Source organism: Neoarius graeffei, chromosome 24 (assembly GCF_027579695.1).
Source record: "Neoarius graeffei isolate fNeoGra1 chromosome 24, fNeoGra1.pri, whole genome shotgun sequence".
NCBI lineage: Eukaryota > Metazoa > Chordata > Actinopteri > Siluriformes > Ariidae > Neoarius > Neoarius graeffei.
The window spans coordinates 4,280,596-4,307,846 of NC_083592.1; the positions used below are offsets into that span (position 1 = coordinate 4,280,596).

The following is a 27,251-nucleotide window of genomic DNA, read 5'->3' on the forward strand; positions in this document are numbered from 1 at the left end:
CTGGACAAGTCGCCAGGTCATCACAGGGCTGACACATAGACACAGACAACCATTCACACTCACATTCACACCTACGCTCAATTTAGAGTCACCAGTTAACCTAACCTGCATGTCTTTGGACTGTGGGGGAAACCGGAGCACCCGGAGGAAACCCACGCGGACACAGGGAGAACATGCAAACTCCGCACAGAAAGGCCCTCGCCGGCCACGGGGCTCGAACCCGGACCTTCTTGCTGTGAGGCGACAGCGCTAACCACTACACCACCGTGCCGCCCGCAATAATATTATATTAACATATAATAATATTATAATAACGTGGCAGATATTTTGGACGACCCTTCCACTGATCGCAGCAAGCTGCCAGGAATTAACCAAGTGTTCTTGTAAGAAGGGCTGCAAGCTGAGATGCAAAAGTTTTCGCTCAGGCCTGTCGTGCAGCTGCGTACGTGAGCAATAGCATCATTAAACACTGACCTTCCCAGGAATGTGGTCTTGCCTACTTAAACGTGACGTCTTGTATCACATACTGGTACATAATCCATTCTACAATGCCACGGACAGTATCATTCAATACTGCTATAACATCCAGTGCCCTCTTATCTCCGTCCAAGTACTGAAATTTAAGTTGAATTAAAGGTGTTAATTGTTTATATGAATGTGCTATTTTTGTTGAGGTTTTTTTAAACCTATAATGAATTTTACATGACACAGGGTATAATAAGGCTTTGGAATGTATCAAAACGAAATCAGCATGGCCGAAAATATACAAATCGACACCAAGATCATTCAAATTGACCAAGTGCTTGCATTTCTACAGAGGTGGACAAAGAACCCAACTTCATTACTGAAGTCAAAGTTCAGATCCCGCTGGTCAAATGTGACTCCGATACAAGTGAAAGTTCTCCAGTCAAATTTTTACTTAAGTTAAAGTACTGAAGTACTTGCTTTTAAAAATACTTAAGTATTAAAAGTACATTTTCTGTCAATGCACTGTTGTATTATTGCCACAAAACCTAATGCCGTTACCAAAGACAGAAACGTGAATTCACAAAATGAACGCACGCTATGCCGTCATGGTGGTTTAACATTAAGCTAGCTAGTCAGTGACACTCCACCTGATGCTAGCAAACTCTTTTCAAACTCAAAATCATATTGTGTAGCTAACGCTACTAGAAAAGAAAGATTACTACATTCTGTTTATTTGGCAAGATCATGCTAAAACATCTTTCTGAAAGGACTTCTAACGTTATTTATTTTAGCATAACTCCGTTTTTACATGCTAACTAACAGTGTCCAAGTTAACTAGCTATGTGTTAGCGTTAGCCATGGACAAGGTGACGGCAACTTGGTGGGCAAATCCATAGGAAGTCATTTGACTAACCAGACTGCACAGCTACATTTGCAACGTTATCGCTAGCTCTAAAAGCACAGACAACTTTGTTGCAAGCTTTCTCTTGGAATAAAACGTTTATATCCCTCAATATACTTCCGCAGGTTGGACGGCGAGTTTTTGTAGGCCGTGATGTGGTTCGTTTTCGGCAAACAAAGCAAACATTTAAAATGAAATGAACCTTTAATCCTTTCAGAGAACTGAAACATGGGTTCATGGGCCATGAGTGCATGCGTTCTCCAGAAGAACCGCCTCCTTCCATTCTGCCATCAACTGATCGTGTTCAAATAATGCTACTGAGAAATCACTGAACTTTGATTTTATCCAGTCTATGGACGTGACGTGACCCTAGTGATTACTGATCAGTTGTCTCAGTGTCACCTGCAGAAAAACCAATCACGTTTTAGAAAAGAAAAGGAAAAACATCCACTTTCAAAGCCGCTTCATGGTAACGAGTAACGAGGAGCTTGATAGAAATGTAGTGGAGTAAAAAGTATGATATTTGTCTTTCAAATGTAGTGAAGTTAAAGTCATAAGTTTCCAAAAAAAAATAATACTCAAGTAAAGTACAGATACTCAAAAAGTGTACTTAAATACAGAACTCAAGTAAATGTACTTCGTTACTGTCCACCCCTGCATTTCTATGAGAAAAACTCATAACCTGATGGTCAAAATGGCGGCCATCTTGAATTTTCAATCGGGCTAATTTGATAAATATGCCCTAAAGAATAAATGTGCCAAATTTGGTGCTTGTATCACCTTTTGCATGATTTTTCTCTGATCAGACCCAGTGTATACAGGACGGTGAAACAGAAGCTCAGCTCCGAGCTGTGTATTTACTCAGGATACGACTGAATACTGATTATTTAATCTTCACCTTCGACCGCTCCAACTGCACCTCCTCAGCTGAACACACGAAGGTGCTACAGGATAAAATACAATGGAAAAAAATAATAATTTCATGAGAAAGAGCCACTGGATTTGCCTGAAATTGTGGAATAAATCTGCTACTGATCTCACATGCAGGGCATTTATTCATTATTAGAACACTGGGACTTCATCAGTCAGCTGTCACACACTTCCTTTTTATAATTCAACAGTGATGTCATAGTACCAGGGACGTTGCGAGACATACAGCTCTACTGGGGCACTGTGGATTGTCTGGAATCTGGCAACATGAATATCATGATCGTGGGATAGCCAACTGTATGTCTTAGCAATCTTTTGCAAAAATATATCATGTACTGAAATAACTACACTACCGTTCAAAAGTTTGGGGTCACCCAGACAATTTTGTGTTTTCCATGAAAAGTCACACTTTTATTTACCACCATAAGTTGTAAAATGAATAGAAAATATAGTCGAGACATTTTTCTGGCCATTTTGAGCATTTAATCGACCCCACAAATGTGATGCTCCAGAAACTCAATCTGCTCAAAGGAAGGTCAGTTTTATAGCTTCTCTAAAGAGCTCAACTGTTTTCAGCTGTGCTAACATGATTGTACAAGGGTTTTCTAATCATCCATTAGCCTTCTGAGGCAATGAGCAAACACATTGTACCATTAGAACACTGGAGTGAGAGTTGCTGGAAATGGGCCTCTATACACCTATGGAGATATTGCACCAAAAACCAGACATCTGCAGCTAGAATAGTCATTTACCACATTAGCAATGTATAGAGTGGATTTCTGATTAGTTTAAAGTGATCTTCATCGAAAAGAACAGTGCTTTTCTTTCAAAAATAAGGACATTTCAAAGTGATCCCAAACTTTTGAACGGTAGTGTACATAATGTAAGCAACATTAGAATATCAGTCCAGAGTGGGAGACAAATTGTTGCTGTAATTTCAAAACCGGATCACTTGAGAAAGGCAAAAGGCCCAGATGAATAGATGACTTGCAACCACGTGATCAAAACGTGCTACGTCATGAGCGTCCACCACGATGGTGGATATAAACGCAAAGCAACTCGGACGGCAGCCGCTGAAAGCGTGTCTGTAAACAGTGCTGAATTTTCTCACTGTTATCATGATTTGAACGATTGAGCGAAGATAGAGAAGATAGATATGTGTGGGTTTGACCCATATTATTTTAAACAGACACTTTTCTGAAGATAAGATGCTTCTACCGACCACTGAGTACCCAGATATCGCGTTCTATCTGGTTCAGCTGCCAAAGAATCAAGTCTGACCTCGGATGAAACATGTTCTGAGCGGGTGCCCAGTTTGGATTGTTTCTCATCTCATTATCTCTAGCCGCTTTATCCTGTTCTACAGGGTCGCAGGCGAGCTGGATCCTATCCCAGCTGACTACGGGCGAAAGGCGGGGTTCACCCTGGACAAGTCGCCAGGTCATCACAGGGCTGACACATAGACACAGACAACCATTCACACTCACATTCACACCTACGCTCAATTTAGAGTCACCAGTTAACCTAACCTGCATGTCTTTGGACTGTGGGGGAAACCAGAGCACCCCGAAATGGTAATACAGATGTTAAAATTATAACAACGATCGAGTGAACCACGACAAGAGAACGCTCATTTTATAGCAAAATTCTAGCAACGCCAAATAAAATTCTTCCATGATATTTTCGAGAAAGCTTTTGAATCTCTGTTAGATCAGCCCTGCCGATGTTGTTCAGCTGTGCTCATCTCCTCTCCGTACTGAGCCTCAGAGTTTCCTCGCCCTCCTTCTGAATCAGGGACGGAAACCTAAAAAATGGGAACGTGCCACGGTCACGAGTACTGTTGTGACGACAACCATATACAGCATAGAGATATGGCAGAGCTAAAAGAACGCTTAAAGCAGTGGAAAAACAAAGAGAGTTGTGCATGTGTGAACATGTTCTGTATGAAATGCTGCTTGACTCCACATTTGTATCTCCACCAACATCTGGGTTTCTGTTTTGCTTTGACATCAAGGATACTTTCTGCCATTTGAAAAGGTCGGGACTGCAGTTTATTCTGATGTGTGGTTTGTGGTGTAAACTCAGGAGGAAGATAAGAACGGGTGTGGAGACGGACGCAGAGCTGCTTGCAGAATATGATTAAACTTGATGTGAATTCACCATTGCCGCTGCCTTTTATTAAATCAGATTTGAGGCTTTTGATTAATTCCTTGCTCTGCACTGTAACTTTTATTCTTGTATTTTATCTTTTATTCTATTTTAGCTTTTTTCTATTCTCTTACTGTTTTTTATTTTACTTGAATGTCTGTTTATAATGTGTTTCTTCCTCTGTCCATTCACCAACACACTTTTTTTCCCTGTCAGTGCGACTGTAATGCATGATGGGATATACTGCTTGGCTAGTGCCCATCAGTGGTACACTACTTTTTACGGTGCATTGTGGGATATTCCGAGTCCACTATACAGGGTGTAATAATTCTCACTATACATTTGGACAGCACTACAAAATGGCGAACCTCCAGACTGAGTAGTGAGTGATTTCGAACACAGTGGAGGCCTTTCCTAGAGACTGATTTTGTACCAAGTCATGATTACAGTCGCCTGTTTTAAATCACACTATTAGTTAATAGTTATACCTCATTTCCAGCCCAAAATTTCCCCGTCCGTACTTTTTTTGGAATGTGTTGCAGGTCTGAAACTCAGGAATGGCTGTGGATTAACAAGTGAAATGAAGTTGGCCAACAAAACAGGAAATATCTCAGGCTCATTCTGTCTGCAATCAAATTACATTTAGAAATCACTGCGTTCTTTCTTTTTTAATTTGAATTTTCCACACCGTCCCGATGTTCTCTGATCTGGGGTTGTACCTTTTGTGAACTCTACAGATCACAGCCCACAGCCATAAACCTCAATCCAGAGGAGTAAGATCTCACACGAGTCAATAAAAAGTTGTGGGAATGAGTGTGTGTGTGTGTTTTACTTTCCTGAAGTTTGTGTGACGGTGATTTACATGGAGAGCGTAAACGGTGGTTTAAACAGAACCAGCTAGCAGGAAATGTTGTATGGACCAAACTGTGTTGGCTCGATGACTGGATCAGAGCATCTCCAGAACTTGCGAGGTGTTTCCAGGATGCAGAGGTTGGTGCCCAAGTAAGGACACACAGTGCAGTTAACTGTGTATGGAGCTGCGTTGCTACAGACTGGTCAGAGTCGCCATACCGACGCCTGTCCACTGACAAACACACCTACAGCGGGTACATACACCCCTTCAGGGCAACGGCCTCCTTCAGCAGGATAATTCTCCCGGACACACTACAGAAACTCTTCAGGACTGGTTTGATTAACTCCAGATTCCCCGGATCTCAGTCTGTTTGAGAAGCTGTAGGACGTTCTGGACAAACAAGTCCGATCCACAGAGGCTCCACCTCACACCTTACAGGACTTAAAGCTGGACTGCCTTTCAGATTTTTAAAGTGTAGGTCATAAGAAGAATTTTCCCCGACACCCAATTATTTTTGTTTAGTGACCGACAGCTACTGAATTTGAATCACAGACTTCCAATTTTATTAGTTTTTTTAAAATAGAACAATTAATGAATTTATCTCCACGTGGCCCTAAATTCTCCGCTATTTTTTCCTGCTTCACCATGACCCAATACAAGATACTCCATCATGCATCACATCACGTGGTGGGCTTTCCCCGTTCACGCAAGGCATTGTGGGATACAAATTTGAAACAGGAGAGAAAAATGGAGGACACGAATGTGCGAATGAAACGTGAAAGACCGACTACAGTAACGGAAAGAAAGCGAGAAGAAGAAAAGACGTTATGTTATATATGAAGGAAAGGAAACGCAGGACCAAACTAATAAATATGGGCGCTCAGCGAGCACCTCGGTGTGATCAGCTGTTCGTTTAGCGACAGAATGATGGAACTGTCAGTGCACGCTCAAAGGGAAACCTGTAGATGGCAGTAATGCAACACTGTGGATGCCAGCTGCCGTAAAGCCCAAAAGAAGAAGAAGAAGGTAAACCTGCGCATGCGCACACGGACTTCCTCTGTCTGCTTGACTGCGCCAAGTGAGTGATTTCATGCACATTATTTGCTTTAATCCCCTCAAATTAAATCACTTCCCAGCCACAGAATGGCCTGATATTTTGTGAGATAAACATATATCACAATGACCACATTTCAGATGGAACTAAATTTCACCGGTTTTACAAAATCGAAAGGCCGTCTAGCTTTAAAGGATCTGCTGCTAACGTCTTGGTGCCAGATTCCACAGCTCACCTTCAGAGGTCTCATGTGGATCAGAGCATCTCCAGAACTTGTGAGGTGGACGATCAAACGTCCAAATTCTGTTTCTGAAATCAAAAATGCTAATCTGTGCCATTCATTAGCATCGTTGCTAGCGAAAAATACCTTCTGTAAGTTTCCTGTGGAATGTCTCGAGTGTGTTTTTATGCTTTCTGTCCAGATTAACTGTCATAGAAACCGAAAGAGAAGCTGTGTTTCAATTCAGCTTTTCACAGATGCTAGTGGCTTGATTTGTTAAGATCAAATTCCTGTAGATCCAGCGGAAAAGTTCAATGCTAATACTGATAACGGTAAGCAAATCATTATTACGCCATGCTAACTGGTAGCTGCAAATTTTTATTTATTGTCACCTGTGTTAGCATTTTTGCTCAAGCCATTTTAAGACGTGGTTCAACCAAGGGGAAGTCCACAAGGGTGCGTGAAAACTAGGAATAAAACACATTCAAGAGAACTTCTTCAGCAGGATAATTCTTCCTGACACACTGCAGAAACTCTTCCGGATTGGTCTGATTAACTCCAGATTCCCCGGATCTCAGTCTGACTGAGAAGCTGTAGGACGTTCTGGACAAACAAGTCTGATCCACAGAGGCTCCACCTCACACCTTACAGGACTTAAAGGATCTGCTGCCAGATTCCACAGCTCACCTTCAGAGGTCTTGTGGAGCCCAGGACTTAACTCCCTGAAAATCTATTATGGTGCGTGTTCTTTATTTTAATGCACTTTAGCACCGCTCTGTGAGTGAACACTTGCAGTTTAGCCGGCTGAAAGAGAGAGAGAGAGAGAGAGAGAGAGAGAGAGAGAGGGAGGGAGGCAGAGTCCATCTGAGGGGCGGTGAAAATCTTCCAGAGCTGTGAAATACAGCAGCTCTTATCTACAGCACAGAGACTCACCATTACAGCGGATTTAACAGGATTCGAACCTTCTCGAGGAGTTTTGGCAGCAATACAAACTGTGTTTAAAAAAAAAAAACACCAGGTGAGTCAGAGTTCTGTTCTATTCAGGTTTATTTAGGTTTCAGTTCCTGAACTTACCAAGAAAAGAAAAAGCAGTATTCAGAAACTTTTACGTCAGTCTGTGTCTTTATATAAACTTTACATCAAGACAAAACAGAATGAGGTTCAAACCAAACTGACCTTCACTTCCCTGTGGACTCCTGAGCGTCACATCTGGGGATTTATTTTCTCTCTCGAGCACTTGTAATCAGCTGAATGGTCAGAACGGTCAGATATCCCTGCGCTTGTGGGGACGTTTAGTTCAGTCCGGGTCCCACACTGTAGCTGTAACACAAGGACACAGTTTCTAAACGTACCTCAGTGTACGTCACAGCTTCACAACAGAACTCAACCACTCACTCTAACCACCGCCGGGACGAGAACATTCTTCAGACCACATCACTGATTCACCGCACACTGTTACAGAAATCACACCACTAACGGTTACACACCGCCGTCCGCTCCCTGAGATGGAGTTGGGTTCGAGTGGAGCAGAGCCGAGAAGGGTTTTGTGTTTCACTTCAGTTAGTGTTTCTGTACAGTAGTGAGTAAAAGACCTTGTTGTTGTCATTGTATCTCTCACTGCCACTGACCGACAGACGCTGATCATCATCATCATCGTACCGGGTGGGTAAGAGCTACGATCTTCACTCATCAAGCATCATCTGTAGGTATGATTTCTCACCTGGTCGGAGTTTGTAGCTGAACGAACACAGATCCCAACAGCCACACCCCAAAACCTCGTGGAAAGCCTTCCGGCAGAGTGGAGCTCAGGGAAGGAGAGCAAGCCAAGCCATGATCAAACTTTATTAATCCTGAAGGATTGTTCTTGTGCCAGAACTCACTCAATAACAATACAGTACGTTAAAATACAACAATACACACTGAAAATAAACTGTACGAGAAATAAATGCCTAAAAAAAAACCATTGTAGGTTACATAAAGGGCTGAACTACAAAGCTAAGATGGCAAGCGAACAAAAGAAAGGCCTAGCATGAATAAATCTGGAACAAGCACATATAAATATCACCGTCAGCAGAGGTGGACAAAGAACCCAACTTCATTACTCAAAGTCAAAAGTACAGATCCCGCTGGTCAAATGTGACTCCGATACAAGTGAAAGTTGTCCAGTCAAATTTTTACTTAAGTTAAAGTACCAAAGTACTTGCTTTTAAAAATACTTAAGTATTAAAAGTACATTTTCTGTCAATGCACTGTTGTATTATTGCCACAAAACCTAATGCCGTTACCAAAGACAGAAATGTGAATTCACAAAATGAACGCATGCTGTGCCGTCATGGTGGTTTAACATTAAGCTAGCTAGTCAGTGAAGCTCCACCTGATGCTAGCAAACTCTTTTAAACTCGAAATCATATTGTGTAGCTAACATTACTAGAAAATAAAGATTTCTACATTCTGTTTATTTGGCAAGATCATGCTAAAACATATTTCTGAAAGGACTTCAGATAAGTTAACGTTATTCATGTTAGCATAACTCCGTTTTTACATGCTAACTAACAGCGTCCAAGTTAACTAGCTATGTGTAAATGTTAGCCGTGGACAAGGTGATGGCAACTTGGCGGGTAAATCCATAGAAAGTCATTTGACTAACCAGACTGCATAGCTATTGCAACGTTATCGCTAGCTCTAAAAGCACAGACAACTTCGTTGCAAGCTTTCTCTTGGAATAAAACGTTTACATCCCTCAATATGCTTCCGCAGGTTGGAAAGAGAGTTTTTGTAGGCCCTGATGTGGTTTGTTTTTGGCAAACATTTAAAATGAAATGAATCTTTATTCCTTTCAGAAAACTGAAACATGGGTTCATGGGCCATGAGTGCGTCCGTTCCCCAGAAGAGCCGCCTCCTTCCATTCTGCCATCAACTGATCGTGTTCAATAACGCTGCTGAGAAATCACTGAACTTGATTTTATACAGTCTATGGACGTGACGTGACCCAGTGATTACTGATCGGCTCTCAGTGTCACCTGAGGGGGGAAAAACAATCACATTTTAGAAAAGAAAAAACATCCACTTTCAAAGCTGCTTCATAGTAACGAGTAACGAGGAGCTTGATAGAAATGTAGTGGAGTGAAAAGTACGATATTTGTCTTTCAAATGTAGTGAAGCTAAAGTCATAAGTTTCCAAAAAAAAATAATACTCAAGTAAAGTACAGATTCTCAAAAAGTGTACTTAAATACAGAACTCAAGTAAATGTACTTCATTACTGTCCACCTCTGACCGTCAGGGTGCACATACTTTTAGAGTGACTCTTCAAAGTTATACAATATTACAGATTATATGATACGATTAACAGTTATTCCATGAAATCGAGTCGTACATGAGCTGATAGTTTTCTATAATCTGTGTACGACGAGATTGAGTGGAATAACGGTTTTATTCTCTCCACATTCACTGGATTTTAAGAAACAGAGCGTTTTTATTTTTAATTTTTGAAAATTCAATAAATAAAAACTTTACACAAAATGTCCGAGAAAATCATTTCTGCTTAGAATGCAAACAAATTGGCGAAATGACAGGAGCGATTTGTGAAAAATACAATAATAATAATAATTCTTGAAAAATAAAAAAAAGATTCCATTCTTACCATCAAATACTTTTAGGGTTTTGGTTTCGAGTAACTTTTATTCCGTTCTCAGTTGGTTCAGCAACATGCGCCGCCATTTTGTTTTTCTCTACTCACGGTATATGAGCTGATATCCTAGTAGTAGAGTAGCCAATCAGAGTGCACGATTGCTCATATCCAGTGAATGTGGAGAGAATAAACTCATCTCATCTCATTATCTGTAGCCGCTTTATCCTGTTCTACAGGGTCGCAGGCAAGCTGGAGCCTATCCCAGCTGACTACGGGCGAAAGGCGGGGTACACCCTGGACAAGTCGCCAGGTCATCACAGGGCTGACACATAGACACAGACAACCATTCACACTCACATTCACACCTACAGTCAATTTAGAACCACCAGTTAACCTAACCTGCATGTCTTTGGACTGTGGGGGAAACCGGAGCACCCGGAGGAAACCCACGCGGACACGGGGAGAACATGCAAACTCCGCACAGAAAGGCCCTCGCCGGCCACGGGGCTCGAACCCGGACCTTCTTGCTGTGAGGCGACAGCGCTAACCACTACACCACCGTGCCGCCCTCACTGAGTTCTTCAGTTGTTTATTTGCTTGTTTAGTCCAGAGTGGTTTGTGTTCCAACCCTTTTTGTTTTTCTTCATTCCCTCTGCTTCTGATGTTTAAACATCAAATAATTTTTTAAAATGTTATTTTTATGAATGAAATGCTTTGGGAAGTGATTCCGTTTGCACCCCACAGTATCTGGCGCCTGTATTTGGATTCGTGACGAGGAGGGCATGGATCCCGTTCAGTTCAGTGTCATAGCCATACTGAGAGCTGAAAGTGAGAGGAAGTCTGATCTGCCTGTTCCTGTTCATCGCTCACACAGGAAGAATAACACTCTCTTACTGTCTATAAGCTTCCTGTAAAAACCTTGACCCCTTCAACAGTCTCTACGCTTCTTCAGAGGGCTTCGACACCATGACACCTCGGGATTGTTTACCCCTTTGAGCGAACAACAGTAATAACGTTAACCCCAAATCATTCCGAGCAGTAATCAGGAGAAATTACAGTCCTGTGATTTAAATTCTTTTAAACCGCACTTCACTGGCTGTGTGTGAGGAGGGGCGTGGCCCTGAGCATCGTTACAGTCAGGTGCTGCAGCTGGAAGCACATCTGGTATTAATCATCCAACTTAGGTCGCTATTTTGATTTGCTTCACACACGAGCGCTTACTCCATAAATAAATACTAGTAAACAGTTGTTTGTTGCTTTACACGAGTGTTTTTCACCCCAGGTCATGTGACCTGAACATGATCACCATGTGAAAGTCTGAGAACTAGTCTGAGTGACATGAATGTAATGTTCAGTTCTGGAGTTGCTGGCTTTACTGGCCGATGGCTGAGATGCAACACGTCCTGCGTACTGTTCGAGATCTAAGTGATGGGATTTCTCAGATCCACAGGAGCAACACCATGTCGCACTTTAGAACAGCAGCAGGAGTATTTAACGCGCCTGTTGGATATCACACAGTGTTTGCTCTTCTGTACCACAGCGATTCACAGATTTTTCTCCGCTGATGCTGAAGACTTCACCATATCGACAACTACATGCTTTCCTTTATTAAAAACACATTTGTTAATCTGTTTATGAGCCTCATATCATTCCGGAGTGTCCACCAGACTGCTGTTTAAACTGTTACTATAGAAACTAGGGATTAGAACGAGTGAAAATAAGAACGGCCCGAGTACAGAACCTTGTGGGACGCCATACGTCACTTTTGTTTGAACGGAAATTTTACTGAATCCTTTTGTATTCTGATCGGATTTCAGTCAGATATTCCAACCGGTCAAGCTCGATCTTATCATCTTTGCCAAGAGCAGAAACACAGCGCTGGTCGGAACAGTGTGCAGATTGTTTTAACGTTGCTGTGTCTGGAGTACAATGAGGCTTAAATCCTGAATGTATAAAATCTAGAACACGCTCAAGCCTAAAGATTAAAGGGCAACGAGTTCATCTCTCCTGACTGTGAGCTTGAAAGAAACAGGTTTTATTTCGCGAGATATAGTCGCAGGCGAGTTTGTATACGGATATGTTCAATATAGCAGTGAGGCAATTTTATTATGACCAAGTCTAATGCGATCAAATGTTATATTCATTATTATTATAATACATACAGGACACTTTTTCTCTGGAATAAAAACACATGTTCTATTCCCTTCTAGCAGGTTTCATTCATTTGGTTTGATAGCATGCAGTATTGTTAGCATATCGTTTATCCTACGTGTATTACGTCACTCTGCCTAATGGAGAATGAGCGTTGAATATGGTTTACGATATTGCACGGTTGTCAAGGCAACATGACGTCACGCATCGGAGATGCAAAACTTCCGCGCCAGCAAGTGAGTGACTGTGCCAATTTGTAAACAAACAAACATGGCAGCCAGGTTTGCTTCGTTAAATACGGAAGATTTTGAGAGAATTTTGAAATAGAAAGATGCGTTGAACACCCGAAAGGAATGTGTAATAATAATAATAATAATATTGGCTGGCTTTTTTCATGGTCTATCAGATATATTCCATTCAGCTACTCGTCTTCAGCTCGTTCAGTATCATCCTAGCTGAATGGAATATATATGATAGACCTAAAAAAAAAGCCAAATATTATTTAAATATACAGTGACTATCATCTAACAAGATTTGAACAGATTTAATTATCCCCCAGACTGTTTATCACTGCAAGCTAGCATACATGTCAACCCCTTTGGGCATCCACCTGTAGTATCAGAGGAAGAAATCCATAAAATCCTTATAGCCTTCGAATCGCACCAAACGTAATAAATAAATAAGTAAATATAACTTGCCTGAGAACTTCGTCCAGCATGTCGAAAATCGCCTCGCCCGTGCCGATATTGCACACGGGCATGTCTATGATTCTTGACTTCGCCCCTCTCGAAGATCTGCACCAAAACGGCCAGTCGCTTGTCCGTCTTTTTGTCATTGGATTCGTCGATCATCAAGGAAAATGACGACGTCCGGCAGTGCTGGATGATTGGTAGTGTAGCTTCGGGGGCCAAGCTCTTTTTGATTATTTGCGTTGTTTTGGTGCGCCTACAGCTGATAGATTTCGCAATCGTACTGTCCGTGCAAATTCGCGGCAACAGTTCTGTCAGGTGGTCCGCAACGGCTAGCGGCAAATTGTGTTGAGCAATAAAATTACAGATCGTAACTTCTGCTCTTATTACACTTGTTGGTTGATCATCGGTCTTAGGCTTTGCAAACATCGTCATTTGCGGCTGATTCTGTTTCTGGTGCAAATTTCGCTGATGTAGTTTGGACCTCATGTGTTTCCTCACGTCGTAAACTCCAGACGCCGCAACTTTTATATCTCGCACACAAACTGTGCAGTGCGCGTACTCCTCATTTTTCGCCTGAACAATGACACCATTAAATGTCTCCTTCCATTCAGGAAGATACTGCCCGCCATATCTCATTTTCTTTCTCGGTGTTCTCATTCTTTCACTCAGCAGACGCTATTCAAAATCTCTCAGGTGTAAACAATGTCGCTCTGCACAATGAGAAAATCGTTCGAACAATGACCGTTTGGCGCGTTTAAATGCAGATCGTGCACATGAGCGGAACGAGCGAAGTCTCGCAGTCGCGATACTGCACGAGGCTTGAGGAATAAACATCCGGTTTCACATAGTCTGGGTTATCTGCCCCTGCATACACGCTGTTCTTTGTCTATAAATCGAGCTTTTGTATGTTTTTGCGACGATTAGCTGACGATGTTCAAGTAAGATACACAAAATAAATTTAGGTCAGAAAATACTGAAAATCTGTAAGACTTTGTTTATACGCCCGTACGCCCTTGAAATGAGCTAAAATCCGTATAATTTCTGGACAGTCCGTATAGGTTGACATGTATGAGCTAGCCGAGTGGTTAGTGTGTCCACCTCTTGACCAGGAGAGCGTGAGTTCTACTCGCGGCTGGCTCATACCAAAGACCATTATCAAAATGGTGGCTACTGCCATTGGTGAGGCGCCGTGATACAGATGAGAGTACAGAGACAAACTCTCGTGGTTACCAGAGAACTAGCCCCCCACTGTAACCCTAGCTGAGTGCTATGGAAACGGAGATGCGCTCAGTGCCTGGTTAGTACTGGGACAGGAGACTGCCTGGGAAGATCAGGTCCGGTTACGGGAGGGACTCTGACTTTGATATTGTTTAAGAGTACGTGTTCAACAGGCTTTCATCAATAGCAACACGTTAGCTGTGTGTTTACAGACAAATATGGTTTAAAGCAGGTGTTAGGTTTTGACCCGTCTGTACTGAAGGAGATCAAATTGACAAAGTCTGATTGAGGACTGTAGACCCTCTGCCCGCCTGAGAGATTCTGCCTCATGGATCGATCTGAGAGCAAACAGTCACAGACACAAACACAGACACGGTCACAGACACAAACACAGACACGGTCACGGTCACAGACACTCAGAGATGTTTCTCAGTTTATTGCAGAACAAACATGAGTGTGTATATATTCAAGAGTGTGTTGTAGCTCTGTGATTGGATGATGATGATGATGATGATGATGATGTGCTTGATGAAGCTAAGTTATCTATGTATAATGTAAACGGGTGATGAAGCATTACATCACTGGTTTAGACGACACTACTGTACGAAAGAAGAGAGACATTATGTACCATTACATCATCCATCAGGATCATAGTCTTCTGAAAAGAAGAAGGAAATTACTGATCAACATCACCTTCATGAAGCAGAGAGCAGAACGTGCGAGTGGAGATAAACCGCAAGGATTTAACGAACCAGAACAAGAGCAGCCTGTTCCAGTTCATGCATGAAAAACATATCGTTCTATGAGCAGGTGATTTTTTTTTTGTGAATCGTATCATTCGTAATCCCAACCCCAGCTTGTGTAAAACCAGAGGATCAGTGGCGATAGAGTTTGCTCGATGAGACGGATATCGTGTTGGTTCTGAGCTCTTTGTGATTGGTGGGAAACTGGGAAGAGAACAGGAACACTAGCGTGAGTCAGGAACTGCAGGAAATTGGAGCCTTAGAGAAAGGAGCTGAAGCAACATGAAGAACGTCAGCAACAGTGGAGTTTAACTGACGAGGGAAAGTAAAGGGGGTTCACAGCCCCAGCTGGAAAAGACGCACCGACTAGCAGCACTACTGTGTTCAACACAACGCAGTGGGGGATCCATACTGTCATGGGTTTGATTTTCATTAGACACCAGTAGATACGAACCAATATAATTATCATGTCTTGATGATTACCTTGAGTTTTAGTAAGATTCATTTATTCACAATGTTCTCAAAAGATGGTTTAAAAAATTCTGCTGTATCCTCCTGAGAACCGACCCAGAGACTTGTGTCCTCTGCAGTTGACATTTGTTTTACGTGCACACCCTCTTACTCTTTCAAGCTATTCACCTGAATCCTGGTGTATTGTAAAGAGTACATCCTGGGCTTTCCAATGATACATCATGTGACTAGGAGGGAAATTCCTAGTAAGGAAATCACAACAAAAGAGAAATTGAGAGACACATTTTTTTCTTGGTTCCCAGGACGATATACAGTAGAGTGTGTAAGACCCTGAGACACCATGTGTTTTTAACCCTTTGATGCAAAACATGGGTCAAAAGTGACCCGGCTGAGTTTTTATCTTCTATATCTTTGCAATAAATTAATTCCATCATTCAGTATTCAAGGTATTCCTCAATTAACTTGTTTTTGATCATCATACATCCTTATTTAATTTTTTCCTTTCTTACTTTTTGAATAAAAACCCTTTTTGTATCACTACCCTTCTAATGCACAACATGGGTCAAAAACGACCTGCATTCATTTTCCAGGTTATTTCATGTATGGCTGAGTGTTTCCATGATATACTTTTGAAATAAATTCATTTTGTCATTTACTTTTCCAAATATGCAGTAAATATCTTGTTTTTGTTTAGCACAAATCATCATTTTTATTTTTCCTTTCTTAAGTTATGAACAAGCACAGCTTTTGTAATTCTACATCAAGTTTACACACATGGGTCAGAACCGACCCGCATGCATTTACTCCAGCGTTTGGTGGGAACTGTGAATTGTGCTTGTGTCAGACATTTCACAGCTCAGCACAGCGCCCTTTGCCCATCTAATACATGCAAGAAATGTTTTTCAATTGTTCTAACATTACCTTAGAAAAAAATTGATGTTGTTTAGGTTACCTTGAGAGTGAGTAGATTACTTGTCAGAAAGTTACAAGTAATTACTATTAGCTACCGAGCTGTTGACATATTCTACTTTAGTTAGCTAATTTTATTGTAGTTGGCTTAGCTAACGACATAGTTAATAAATAAATAACTGGCCCCATTCACTGCTAAAGTAATTACTTGAAACAAATTATTATTATAGTATTCTCATCTCATCTCATCTCATTATCTCTAGCCGCTTTATCCTTCTACAGGGTCGCAGGCGAGCTGGAGCCTATCCCAGCTGACTACGGGCGAAAGGCGGGCTTCACCCTGGACAAGTCGCCAGGTCATCACAGGGCTATTATAGTATTAAGACATTTAATTTTAAATCACACTTGGATGACCCATGTGTAGTAATATAAAGTATTTTTGTTCATAAAGTAGGAAAGAAAAAATTTAATGAATGATTTGTGGTAATTAAAAACAAGATATTTAAAGAATACTTGGAATATTCAATCATAAAATAAATTGATTTCAAAAGATAGAGCAAAGAAAAACTCAGTCAGCATGAAATAACCTGGAAAATGAATGCGGGTCATTTCTGACCCATGTTGTGCATTAGAAGGGGTGTGCATATGTTTTGTATCAAAGGGTTAGTACACTTTTAGTTAAAGATGTTTATTTCATGACTCCTGCATTACTGAGTCAGTACAGAAACGTTTTAGATTTCCGAACACTAATTTCCCAATGAAACTTGCGACGCAACCAGATTCCCCAAGATGCTCAATAAAACACACCAGCTTTCCTTAAAAACTGCAGTGTACTGGTGTTTTTTATTTTTTTAATTAAAGGGTTGGTGGTGTAGTGGTTAGCACTGTCGCCTCACAGCAAGAAGGTCCGGGTTCGAGCCCCGTGGCCGGCGAGGGCCTTTCTGTGCGGAGTTTGCATGTTCTCCCCGTGTCCGCGTGGGTTTCCTCCGGGTGCTCCGGTTTCCCCCACAGTCCAAAGACATGCAGGTTAGGTTAACTGGTGACTCTAAATTGACCGTAGGTGTGAATGTGAGTGTGAATGGTTGTCTGTGTCTGTGTCAGCCCTGTGATGACCTGGCGACTTGTCCAGGGTGTACCCCGCCTTTCGCCCATAGTCAGCTGGGATAGGCTCCAGCTTGCCTGCGACCCTGTAGGACAGGATAAAGCGGCTAGAGATAATGAGATGAGATGAGATGATTAACGTTTGCTTGCTGTTTTTCCAGTTTAGTCCTGGACTTGGCGCGAGACTGAAACCTCCTCCCTTCACTCGACCCACTTGAAGAGGAATTTGGCAGCAGCAGACGACCTCAGGGATGAATGAGGTAAGGAATAGTGTGTGTGTGTGTGTGTGTGTGTGCTTTCCAGCAGAAACAGGGATCTCTTTTAAAACTACTTCAGAATCCTGTCTCTGTGGTCCTGCATCTTTACCCACACGTCTCCTGAGAATTAAACACTCACACACCTGGAGGTATTGGCTACATGTAGGAGTCCTGCTGAAGTTTTGAACACAATCTTGAGTCCCTTATTCGAGAACCTGAGAGGATTTCGTTCAATATGCAGGATTTTTGAGCTCACAAGGACAGTGAGAGGCAAATATCTCTCATTTACACTTTGCCATTTCTACTTTCAACTGTAAAGCATGACTTCGGGTTCAGAGCCAGTCCTCCCTCCGCTCTGTGGAAGATTTTAAAGCAAGAATCAATGAATATTTGATTCATATGGAATGTGGGGGAATGAGTAAGCTGGAAGACTGGAGCACAAGGAAAACTGGGAAACAGGGACACTAAGATAACCAGTAACCCAGAACCTGAGCTGAACAGGAAGTTAGGGACTAGAGGAATTGAAAAATGGCCTCGATGAGACTGGAGCTCACACCGGCCAAGACGATCATAAATATGACAGGTGCCGCCACCATCTCGACAAGTTTTATGCACGCCCACCTGGGGAACGCTGTATGTGAGTTTGATCGAAATCCGATCAATCCTGAAGAAGGAGTAGCGATTTTTGTAAATTGTGGATGAACGACGGACGACACGTGATTACACGAGCTCATCAGTCTTGACCAACTTCTGGATGAGCTAAAAACTGGATGAGCTGACAAATCTGCAAACTTGGTGGAACTAGTCGAATTTGGAGCATGTTTCCACTGTGGGGATGTTTTTACAAACCCAGGAACAAAGAAGAACCGTCACTTCCTGCTTTCTCTATTCTCAGTGTTATTATGATTTTATCAGTCACCAGTAATTTCCTCTCCTTCTGCACACCATCACTGTTTTCTGATATCGCACCAGATCTGCGTCCCACTGCTCTTATCTCCATTCTGTCTTATTGTATAAACTTTGTATCTTTGTTATTTATTACAAAGGACCCTGTGTTATATTTAAGACGTGTTTGTATTTGGTTTGCCTCATAATCAAAATAAATTTGGAATTGTAAGTAAACCGGTAGAGTTGTACAGTTAGGCAGTATTACTATTATTATTATTATTATTTGGTTTTTCTTCTGTTCGATTCTCCCCTAGGCTTCCTCCTCATTATTAAAGCGCTGTCGCCCGGTCAGGGCTGAGACTGACCCTGGTACCAACACTCATACCCCTCCTGGTCAGGATGCTTCAGGGGACAAGGAACCAGGCTTCCCTCTCTCAGCAGTGGCCGGGCTCCTGGATGTAGAGGATAATGGTGTTCCTCCTGCCACCAGAGCAGAAACCAAGCCAAATCTTCGCAACAAATTCCAGGGAGCCTTCAAGAAGGGCATCTCCAACCCCATGGACCTGCTCGAGTCCACCATCTACGAGTCTCCGGTGCCCACAGGGCCCAAAAAAGCTCCCATGGACTCCCTTTTCGACTACGGCACGTGTCGTGCTGCCAATAACCAGAAGTGGCGCAGGAAGAAACTCGGTCGAGGGTAAGTAAGGAGGAAAAAAGGGTTATAGTTGTGGATGGGTCAAGATAGAAGGTTCATCCAGATATTTCAGATTGTGTGGTAGAACTTCAGCAGTCTGGACTTTCCAAAAGCACCTCATGCCCTCTGTGAACACAGTAACAGGATCAGGGAATGCAGCGTGGTAACGTGGATATTTTGAAAGCGCAAATCTTCAGGAGCAGGGTTGGAGTCAGACTTTACAGATTAAAGAGTGAATGTGCGACTGTTCTGGGGGGCTGAAGCTACACTGCCATGTTTATGCTATAGGTGCGGCCCGTGTGGTTTTGTTTCCTTACTCTTGAGGTAATGTTTATACAGTTTGGCTGTTTGGTTTTTCCGACTCACACACAGGTCGACTGTTTGTGACTTTTACATCGTCTGCCAGCGTCTTGTTAGAAAATATAAATCTAATTTATAAACGAGGAAGCTCTTCGTTCGAGCCCTCACCACCTGAAGTGACTCAGAGTATGTGTTTTTTTTTTTATTCATGCAACTGTTCATTACAGGGCAGTGAATTTGGGAAGCGTTTGTTCTTTGTGTCTGTTTCTGAAATCGGTGTTCACCAAGTTCTGACCTTTTCCAGGACCACAGAGAACACTGTGTCATGTGATGAGACCAACTCAGACCCTCCGAGGGTTCTGAAGGTGTTTAATCGTACGCTGCTGTTCGACGCGGTATCTCGAGCTGACTCGGATGCTCTGGATGGTCTGCTGGAGTTCCTGCAGAGCCACAACAAAAGACTGACGGACGAGGAGTTCAGAGGTGAAGCACAAACTTCATCATCAAAGTTAATACAGCTACAGAGTGCCCTGTATGGACATGGAGTATAAAATAAACCAGTTTACAAGGCAGGATAGTCTGGGGGTGTGGTCAGGGCTGGAGCTGGAACAGGAAGTGTGAAGAAAGCAGAAAGAAGTCAGAAAGCAGGAAGTGTCCAAGATATGACTATAGGACTCAAACAGTAGACAGTGTGTATCTGTTCCCAAAGCTCACATGGGAACGCCAATTGATTAATTAATTATAAATGTAATTATCTTTATTATCAGCACATTAGGCTTTATGAACTTTTTTGCCTGTTTAACATCCAGCAGGAAGCACCACCCGGTCTGATCTCTGCCCTTTTCACCTGTTTCATTCTGTAACTTATATCAGGTTGAGGAGATCTGATCTCCCAGAGTATGTTGCGTTAAAGCACTGCTTCCTGCCCCAGAGGATTGTGGGAACATTTCATCATGCAGTGAGAAATCACACCAAACCGTCTCTCTGCTCTGAATTCACCCACACAAACATTCCGGCGTCCACCCTGACCTGGGAGAGTAAACAGTGGGAGCTCCAGTCCAACCCTTTAGCCCAGAGGTTACCGTACGTCTTCCCTCGAATGCATTAAAGCAGAATAAACAGTGCTGCTCTTCCACGCTCCTCTAAACGCTCATAATGGACTAAATTAGTTTCAGAATGCCTGAACATTCTGAAACATTTTTAATGTGTTTAAAGTACTGGATGATCTTCCTGATCCAGCCTTGTGCAGAGCTCACACTCACAATTTCATATAAAATCTAAAAGTAAGCCAGACGCTGTTATTAATTACTGTTGTTATTCATTTCCAGTTATTTCCCGCACGCTCCTTTACACTCAGTCCGACTGTATGAGTTTCAGCCTGATCTCACCGTCACAGACAGAAAATCACACATCGTATGGTAAAAGAATTCCTCGGAGATCAGCTGTCTTAGAACACATAACGTCATTCGCATGTGTGTTGGTAAACGACATTATAGAGACTAAACTTTTGTTCCAACACATAATGACTCGAACTTACCCGAATTTTCAACTGGCTTACTCTGGTCCTTGTCAAGGAATGGCCCTCTGCTTCCGGCACATGACTTTTCCAACACATGATTGGAGCAGAGGGTCAAAGGTCGTCGATAACCGGAACCTCCCCCTGTCTTTGTATAGAGTTGGTTGAAGGGCCCTGATGTAGATGGCTTCTTTTACTCCTCTAGCAAAGAAATCCAGTTCACTGTCTAGTATTTCCACTGTGTCGAGCGTGACTGTATGTCCCGGTGATTCTAAACGGATGTGTTGTGATACCGCTGACGTTGTCGAGCTGGGTCGTTTGTGTTCTGAGAACCTGGTTTTCAATGAACTCCTTGGGAGTTCTATCCTTGGGGGCAACAAGAAGACTTCTCCGGGTGGAGGTGGGTTTTATGCGCGTTTTTATCCCGTGGGTCAGATTGTCCTCTGATGTAGAGAAGGATGATAAGACCTCTGGTGTTCTGTCCAGGGTCTTTTTGTCCATGTTGTTCCCTCGGTTGATGGGGTTTGGGTTGAGTAGCCTTGCTAATCACCTACTGGGGATACCCGCACTTCTTGAGCGCCTGAGTGATGTGTTCTTTTTCTTCCTGTATGTCCTCTGGGTCTGTAATGATGGTATTAGCCCTGTGGAAGAGAGTCCAGATTACTCCTAGTTTGTGTTCCAGGGGATGGTTAGAATTGAAGTTCGAGTACCGGTCCGTGTGTGCTGGTTTCCTGTAGATTTTCACCTGCAATGATCCGTCTGCCTGTATGACCGTATTTGTGTCTAAAATGCGAGAGAATTGTCTTGTTGTTCCTCGTAAGTGAATTTGATGTCAGGGTCAATAGAGCTCAGATGTTCCGTGAATTCTTGAGCATGCACCTTCTTGAGTTTGGTGTGAGTGTCATTGACGTACCGATACCACCATATAGGGTTGAAAATTCGGGTAAGTCTGAGTGTTGGAACAAGTTTAGTCTCTATAATGACATAACATCATGTGATCCCTGACCCCGGTTTCAGTGCCACTGCGACCAAAGTCAGACAATGACGCTGATCTGTGATCTGTCAGTGAGAGACATTTCTGAAAAGATTCTGTGTGAGCGCTGAGCCAACGCTCATTTAAAATCCACCAATAGGGGGCAGGTGGACTCACGGGACAGCGACAGATACACACGCGGTGAGAGCGAAAAGTAAAGACAACACGCTCATGGATAGAAAAGTCTTCTTATTACATCAAACTCACTTTGACAAATATCAATACTTATTCTATCCACATTCACTGGATATGATCAATCGTGCGCTCTGAATGGCTACTCTACTACTAGGATATCAGCTCATATACTGTACAGTGAGTAGAGAAAAACAAAATGATGGAGTGTGTTGCTGAACCAACCGAGGACGGAATAAAAACTCGACTCAAAAACAAAACTACAAAAATTTAAAAAAAGCAACAAAATATGGAATGAAAGTATTTGATGGTAAGTATGCATCTTTTTAAATTAATTTTTCAAGAATTATTATTATTATTATTATTATTATTATTAGCGCATTTTTCCCAAATTGCTCCTGTCATTTTGCTGGTTTGTTTACATTCTAAGCGGAAATTATTTTGTCGGACATTTTGTATAAAAGTTTTTATTTATCAAATTTGCAAAAAATAAAAATGCTCTGTTTCATAAAATCCAGTGAATGTGGAGAGAATAAAACAGTTATTCCACTCAATCTCGTCGTACACGGATTATAGACACCTCGGTGCTACGCGCCTCGTCGGCTATCGGCTCATGTACGACTCAATTTTGTGGAATAACTGTGTACACACTGTATGAGCTGATTTAGAAGAATATGGAAATGTGTCGTGTGTTCCTGTGACTATAATGATTAATGTTCACGTTCACTGTGGAACAACAAATGAACTCACTGTTTGCAGAAACTTACAGCTGTTAATACAGCAGTGGGATCTGCCTCGACATTACAGAACACTTAAAAGAAAAATCATACTATTTGTGTGTACACAACTTGTCTGCCTGTTCCATGTGTGTGTGTGTGTGTGTGTGTGTGTGTGTGTGTGTGTGTGTGTGTAGAGCCATCCACAGGGAAAACGTGTCTTCTCAAAGCTCTGCTGAATTTATACGGCGGGAGGAACGACACCATCCCGCTGCTGCTGGACGTCGCTGAGCAGACGGGAAACCTACACGAATTTGTTAACACGCCCTTCAGGGACCTCTACTACCGCGGTACGGACCGAGCCAACTTCTGCTAACGTCAGTTTAAAGCTAGACGGCCTTTTGATTTCATCAAATCGGTGAAATTTAGTTCCGTATGAAATGTGGTGATTGTGATATCTGTTTATTTCTGTAATACCTCACAAAATATCAGGCCATTCTATGGCTGGGAAGTGATTTAATTTGAGGGGATTAAAGCAAATAATGTGCATGAAATCGCTCGCTTGGTGCAGTCAAGCAGACAGAGGAAGTCCGTGTGCACCAGTGGCAGCTGCTGGTTTTTAAAACAGGGGAAGCCCATTTTACGCATTCATCGTAAAACCTGTAGGCCGGATATCAAAGCATAGAAAGGTGTGCCCCATTAGCATAGTGAACTAGACAACCCTACCTAGTGGCAGAAAGTATTTTTGCTTGTACATTTCATGTTATAGTCTGGCTTGCCAGGCTAGTGCCTCATATCCTTAATCAAAAATATCAAACATCCAAAAATCACTGGCTATTCAACGAAGAGCCTTGAACATCATACCCTGATATGCAACACAGAGTCTTTAACACAACACCCAGCTGTGCAACACATCCTTGAACATCTTCTGCAACACAGTCTGGAAATTCATAACCAGGTAGGCTATGCAACACACAGAACCTTGAATATTATACCCAGGTATAACCTATAACACAGAGCCCACCATTCTCTTAACATTACTGAACAATATACACACTTCAGATTCATGAACATTATATGATGCACATTATTTATACACAAATTCTGCCCTCCGCTCCTTTTCCAGAAAATGGTCTGTGACCCTGTCATACCAGCTGGTTGTGCTTTCCAGAGACTTTACCAATTTCTGTTAGCAGCTAGCACTGCAGATCCCAATAAGGCTCAAGCTAGCCTACAACCAGATTGAACTACAAATGAAATAAATGACTGAATTCACGAATGATCAAACTGATAGAATGGATGAAAGTTAACGGAGCACAACGAGTAATATTTACATTTATTTACAGAGTAATGTACAGAGACATCAATGAGAAGAAACGTTTATATGAAAAGAAATTCGGACAGCACTTTGGCACACGACTACACTTTCTGATCATGCGCTTACCGTGTTCCTCGCCGACGCCGAAGTACAGAGCCAGCCCTCCTCATGTCTTTCAAACACTACCTCCAATAATCCTTCATCAGCCCGGCTTCTTGCCCCTCCCACTGTCTCGTTTAGTCCCAGAGAAGCCCAGCTTCCCTGGAAGTGACGATTTTGTCGATTTTAACCAATAACAACTAGCCAAAATTGGCTGTTCAGAGCCGTCTCATAGACTGCAACGGATACCCGGCTGCCAGCGCATAGAGCCCATTGAAATAAGAAAGGTTACAGCCAGTGTTGCCAGATTGGGCGGTTTTAAGTGCATTTTGGTGGGTTTTGAACATATTTTGGCTGGAAAACGTAAGCAGTATCTGGCAACGCTGGTTACAGCCTGGCAGCAAAGGTGATTCTCGTAGCGAACTGCAAGTTCGTCAGACATCACTCAAATAAGTTACAGGATAGTTATGAACGTAAATACAATCTTAGGCATATATTATGTTATGCAAGTTATTGTTTTAATGAGAATTCAACGTCATAGATGCCGCAGTTTGGGGAGAGAATTTTAGGGGAAGCTCGGCTTCCCTTGTTGTCTCTGAGAAATCGCCCCTGGTGTGCTCATGCGCAGGTTTACCTTCTTCTTCTTCTTCTTTTGGGTTTTACAGCAGCTGGCATCCACAGTGTTGCATTACTGCCATCTACAGGTTTCCCTTTGAGCATGCACTGACAGTTCCATCATTCTGTCACTAAACGAACAGCTGATCACACCGAGGTGCTCTCTGAGCACCCATATTTATTAGTTTGGTTCTGCGTTTCCTTTCCTTCGTATAGAACATAATGTCTTTTCTTCCTCTTGCTTTCCATTACTGTAGTCGCTCTTTCATGTTTCATTCGCACACTCACATCCTCCATTTTTCTCTCCTGTTTCAAATCTGTATCCCACAATGCCTTGCGTAAACGGGGAAAGCCCACCACGTGATGTGATGCATGACGTAGTATCTTGTATTGGGTCATGGTGAAGCAGGAAAAAATAGCAGAGAATTTAGGGCCACATGGAGATAAATTCATTAATTGTTCTACTTTTAAAAAAACTAATAAAATTGGAAGTCTGTGATTCGAATTCAGTCGCTTATCCGTGTGTATCAGTAAATCAGTGTGTTTTGAGGCCACACCTCCTTCACCGAGACTGACAGCTGTAAGGGCCACAAATTTCTGACAGTTCAGTGAGGAATCAAACGCTGTGCGCGGTGCCGCTAAATAATCAGTGACTGTTACGAAGTGTTCACATAAACATCTCACCGTATCAACAATTACACATGGAGTGCATTCATATACACCTGTGATGTGGAGCTGCAGTACTGTCAGAGCTGCTGTTAGAGAAAATTAATCAACACCTTCTCCTTCTGACCAATCAGAGTCCAGAACCAGAAATCAGCAGTGTGGGCGTGGTTAGGGAGAATCCTGGCTGTTGTGTTATAGTTTAAATGCGCTCATGTATAAACGCCACCCTGGCATTTAATTGCTCAAATGTGTGTGTGTGTGTGTGTGTGTGTGTGTGTGTGTGTGTCGTATGTTTGTGGGTTTATGAAAGAGCTGCAGTGTTGTCTTTAGTCTCCACCCTGCACTAATCTAAACAGCACACACACACACACACACACACACGTCTGTGTTTCACAGTGTGCCTGTCAGGCCCAAACCCCAGAGTTTCCAAGTGACACACCCAGTCTGATGATGTCATTTCCCTTCTTTTAGATTCTGGTCCATTCATTCAGTTTGAGAGCGTGTCCATGAGCAGCAGTCAGTCCTACTGACACCACGGTGCTGTTTGGTTCTGATTGGTCAGAAGGTGTTGATTAATTCTCTGTAACAGCAGCTCTGACAGTAGTGTTACTGCACTCGGTCTAATACGTTACCGTTTCTGTCATCTGTTCATTAACATGACGTCATACACCAGGTTTACATCGTAGTGTCACATGGTACTGAATATTCCTACTGAAGCTTTTTTTTTTTAAAACAAACACAGTACCAGTAAATGAGCAGGGTCTTGGATCAGATACCAGTGAAAGTATCCCGTAATTTATTATCTGTTGCTCTCGCCCTGTTGTAAAGTCATGCGTGTTGTTTACTGGTGTTTGTTGTGTGTGCTGCAGGTCAGACGGCGCTGCACATTGCCATCGAGCGGCGCTGTAAACACTACGCTGAGAAGCTGGTGGAGAAAGAAGCCGATGTCCATGCTCAGGCTCGAGGACGCTTCTTCGAGCCCCGAGATGAGGGGGGGTACTTTTACTTTGGTGAGCGACACACTTCATAAAACTCCACTGTCCTCGTCACTTCTCCATTTATGAGGAAGAATAAAAAACAGGAAAACCTGACTTTAACTTTTCATTCGTGTAGAGTTAAAGATGAAAGGGATAGAACTCAGAACCTTCCTGTGATTATGAGGAAATGAGATGCATGAACACTGTCTTTTCAGAACAAAGGTGGAAAATGTGACTCGTTAGTATTTTCAGGTTTGATATTTCAGCAGAAACAGTGCTTCAGTTGAGGAATCCAGGGAACATGAGGTAAAGCAGTTCACCAGGAGTGTGTGAGGGAGCGGTGAGGTGTGTTCGAGTGGTAAAATTGCCTTTAAGAACTGAGAAAGAATTGTTACAGCATATTATTAGGTCAGTTATTGGCACATGAATATTGGGTTCTTTTAAAACTCCACCCTAATGGCAGAAACACAGTTCAGTCTTTCAGGAACAGTGTGACTTCACGTCCCAGCTCAGACTGTGAAAGGTGCTTCTGTGCTCAGGTGAAAAGGTTCG

At 42.4% G+C, this 27,251-nt stretch overlaps 1 protein-coding gene across 4 annotated transcripts in view; it reads left to right on the forward strand.

The window, feature by feature from the left end:
• Nucleotides 1-6,330: 6,330 nt before the first annotated feature.
• Nucleotides 6,331-27,251, forward strand: part of trpv4 (transient receptor potential cation channel, subfamily V, member 4) — a 39,751-nt gene continuing 18,830 nt past the window's right edge. Inside the window, exons 1-6 of one of the 4 annotated variants that reach the window (XM_060907856.1) lie at nucleotides 6,331-6,378; nucleotides 17,650-17,748; nucleotides 18,948-19,330; nucleotides 19,932-20,110; nucleotides 23,222-23,374; nucleotides 26,592-26,732. In XM_060907856.1, the coding sequence (XP_060763839.1) occupies nucleotides 17,740-17,748; nucleotides 18,948-19,330; nucleotides 19,932-20,110; nucleotides 23,222-23,374; nucleotides 26,592-26,732 (865 nt within the window). In that variant the 5' untranslated portion in view covers nucleotides 6,331-6,378; nucleotides 17,650-17,739. Of the gene's footprint in view, nucleotides 6,379-7,095; nucleotides 7,593-7,713; nucleotides 8,469-17,649; nucleotides 17,749-18,947; nucleotides 19,331-19,931; nucleotides 20,111-23,221; nucleotides 23,375-26,591; nucleotides 26,733-27,251 lie in introns of those variants that run through there. The other 3 variants (XM_060907854.1, XM_060907855.1, XM_060907857.1) reach the window with 3 other exon arrangements.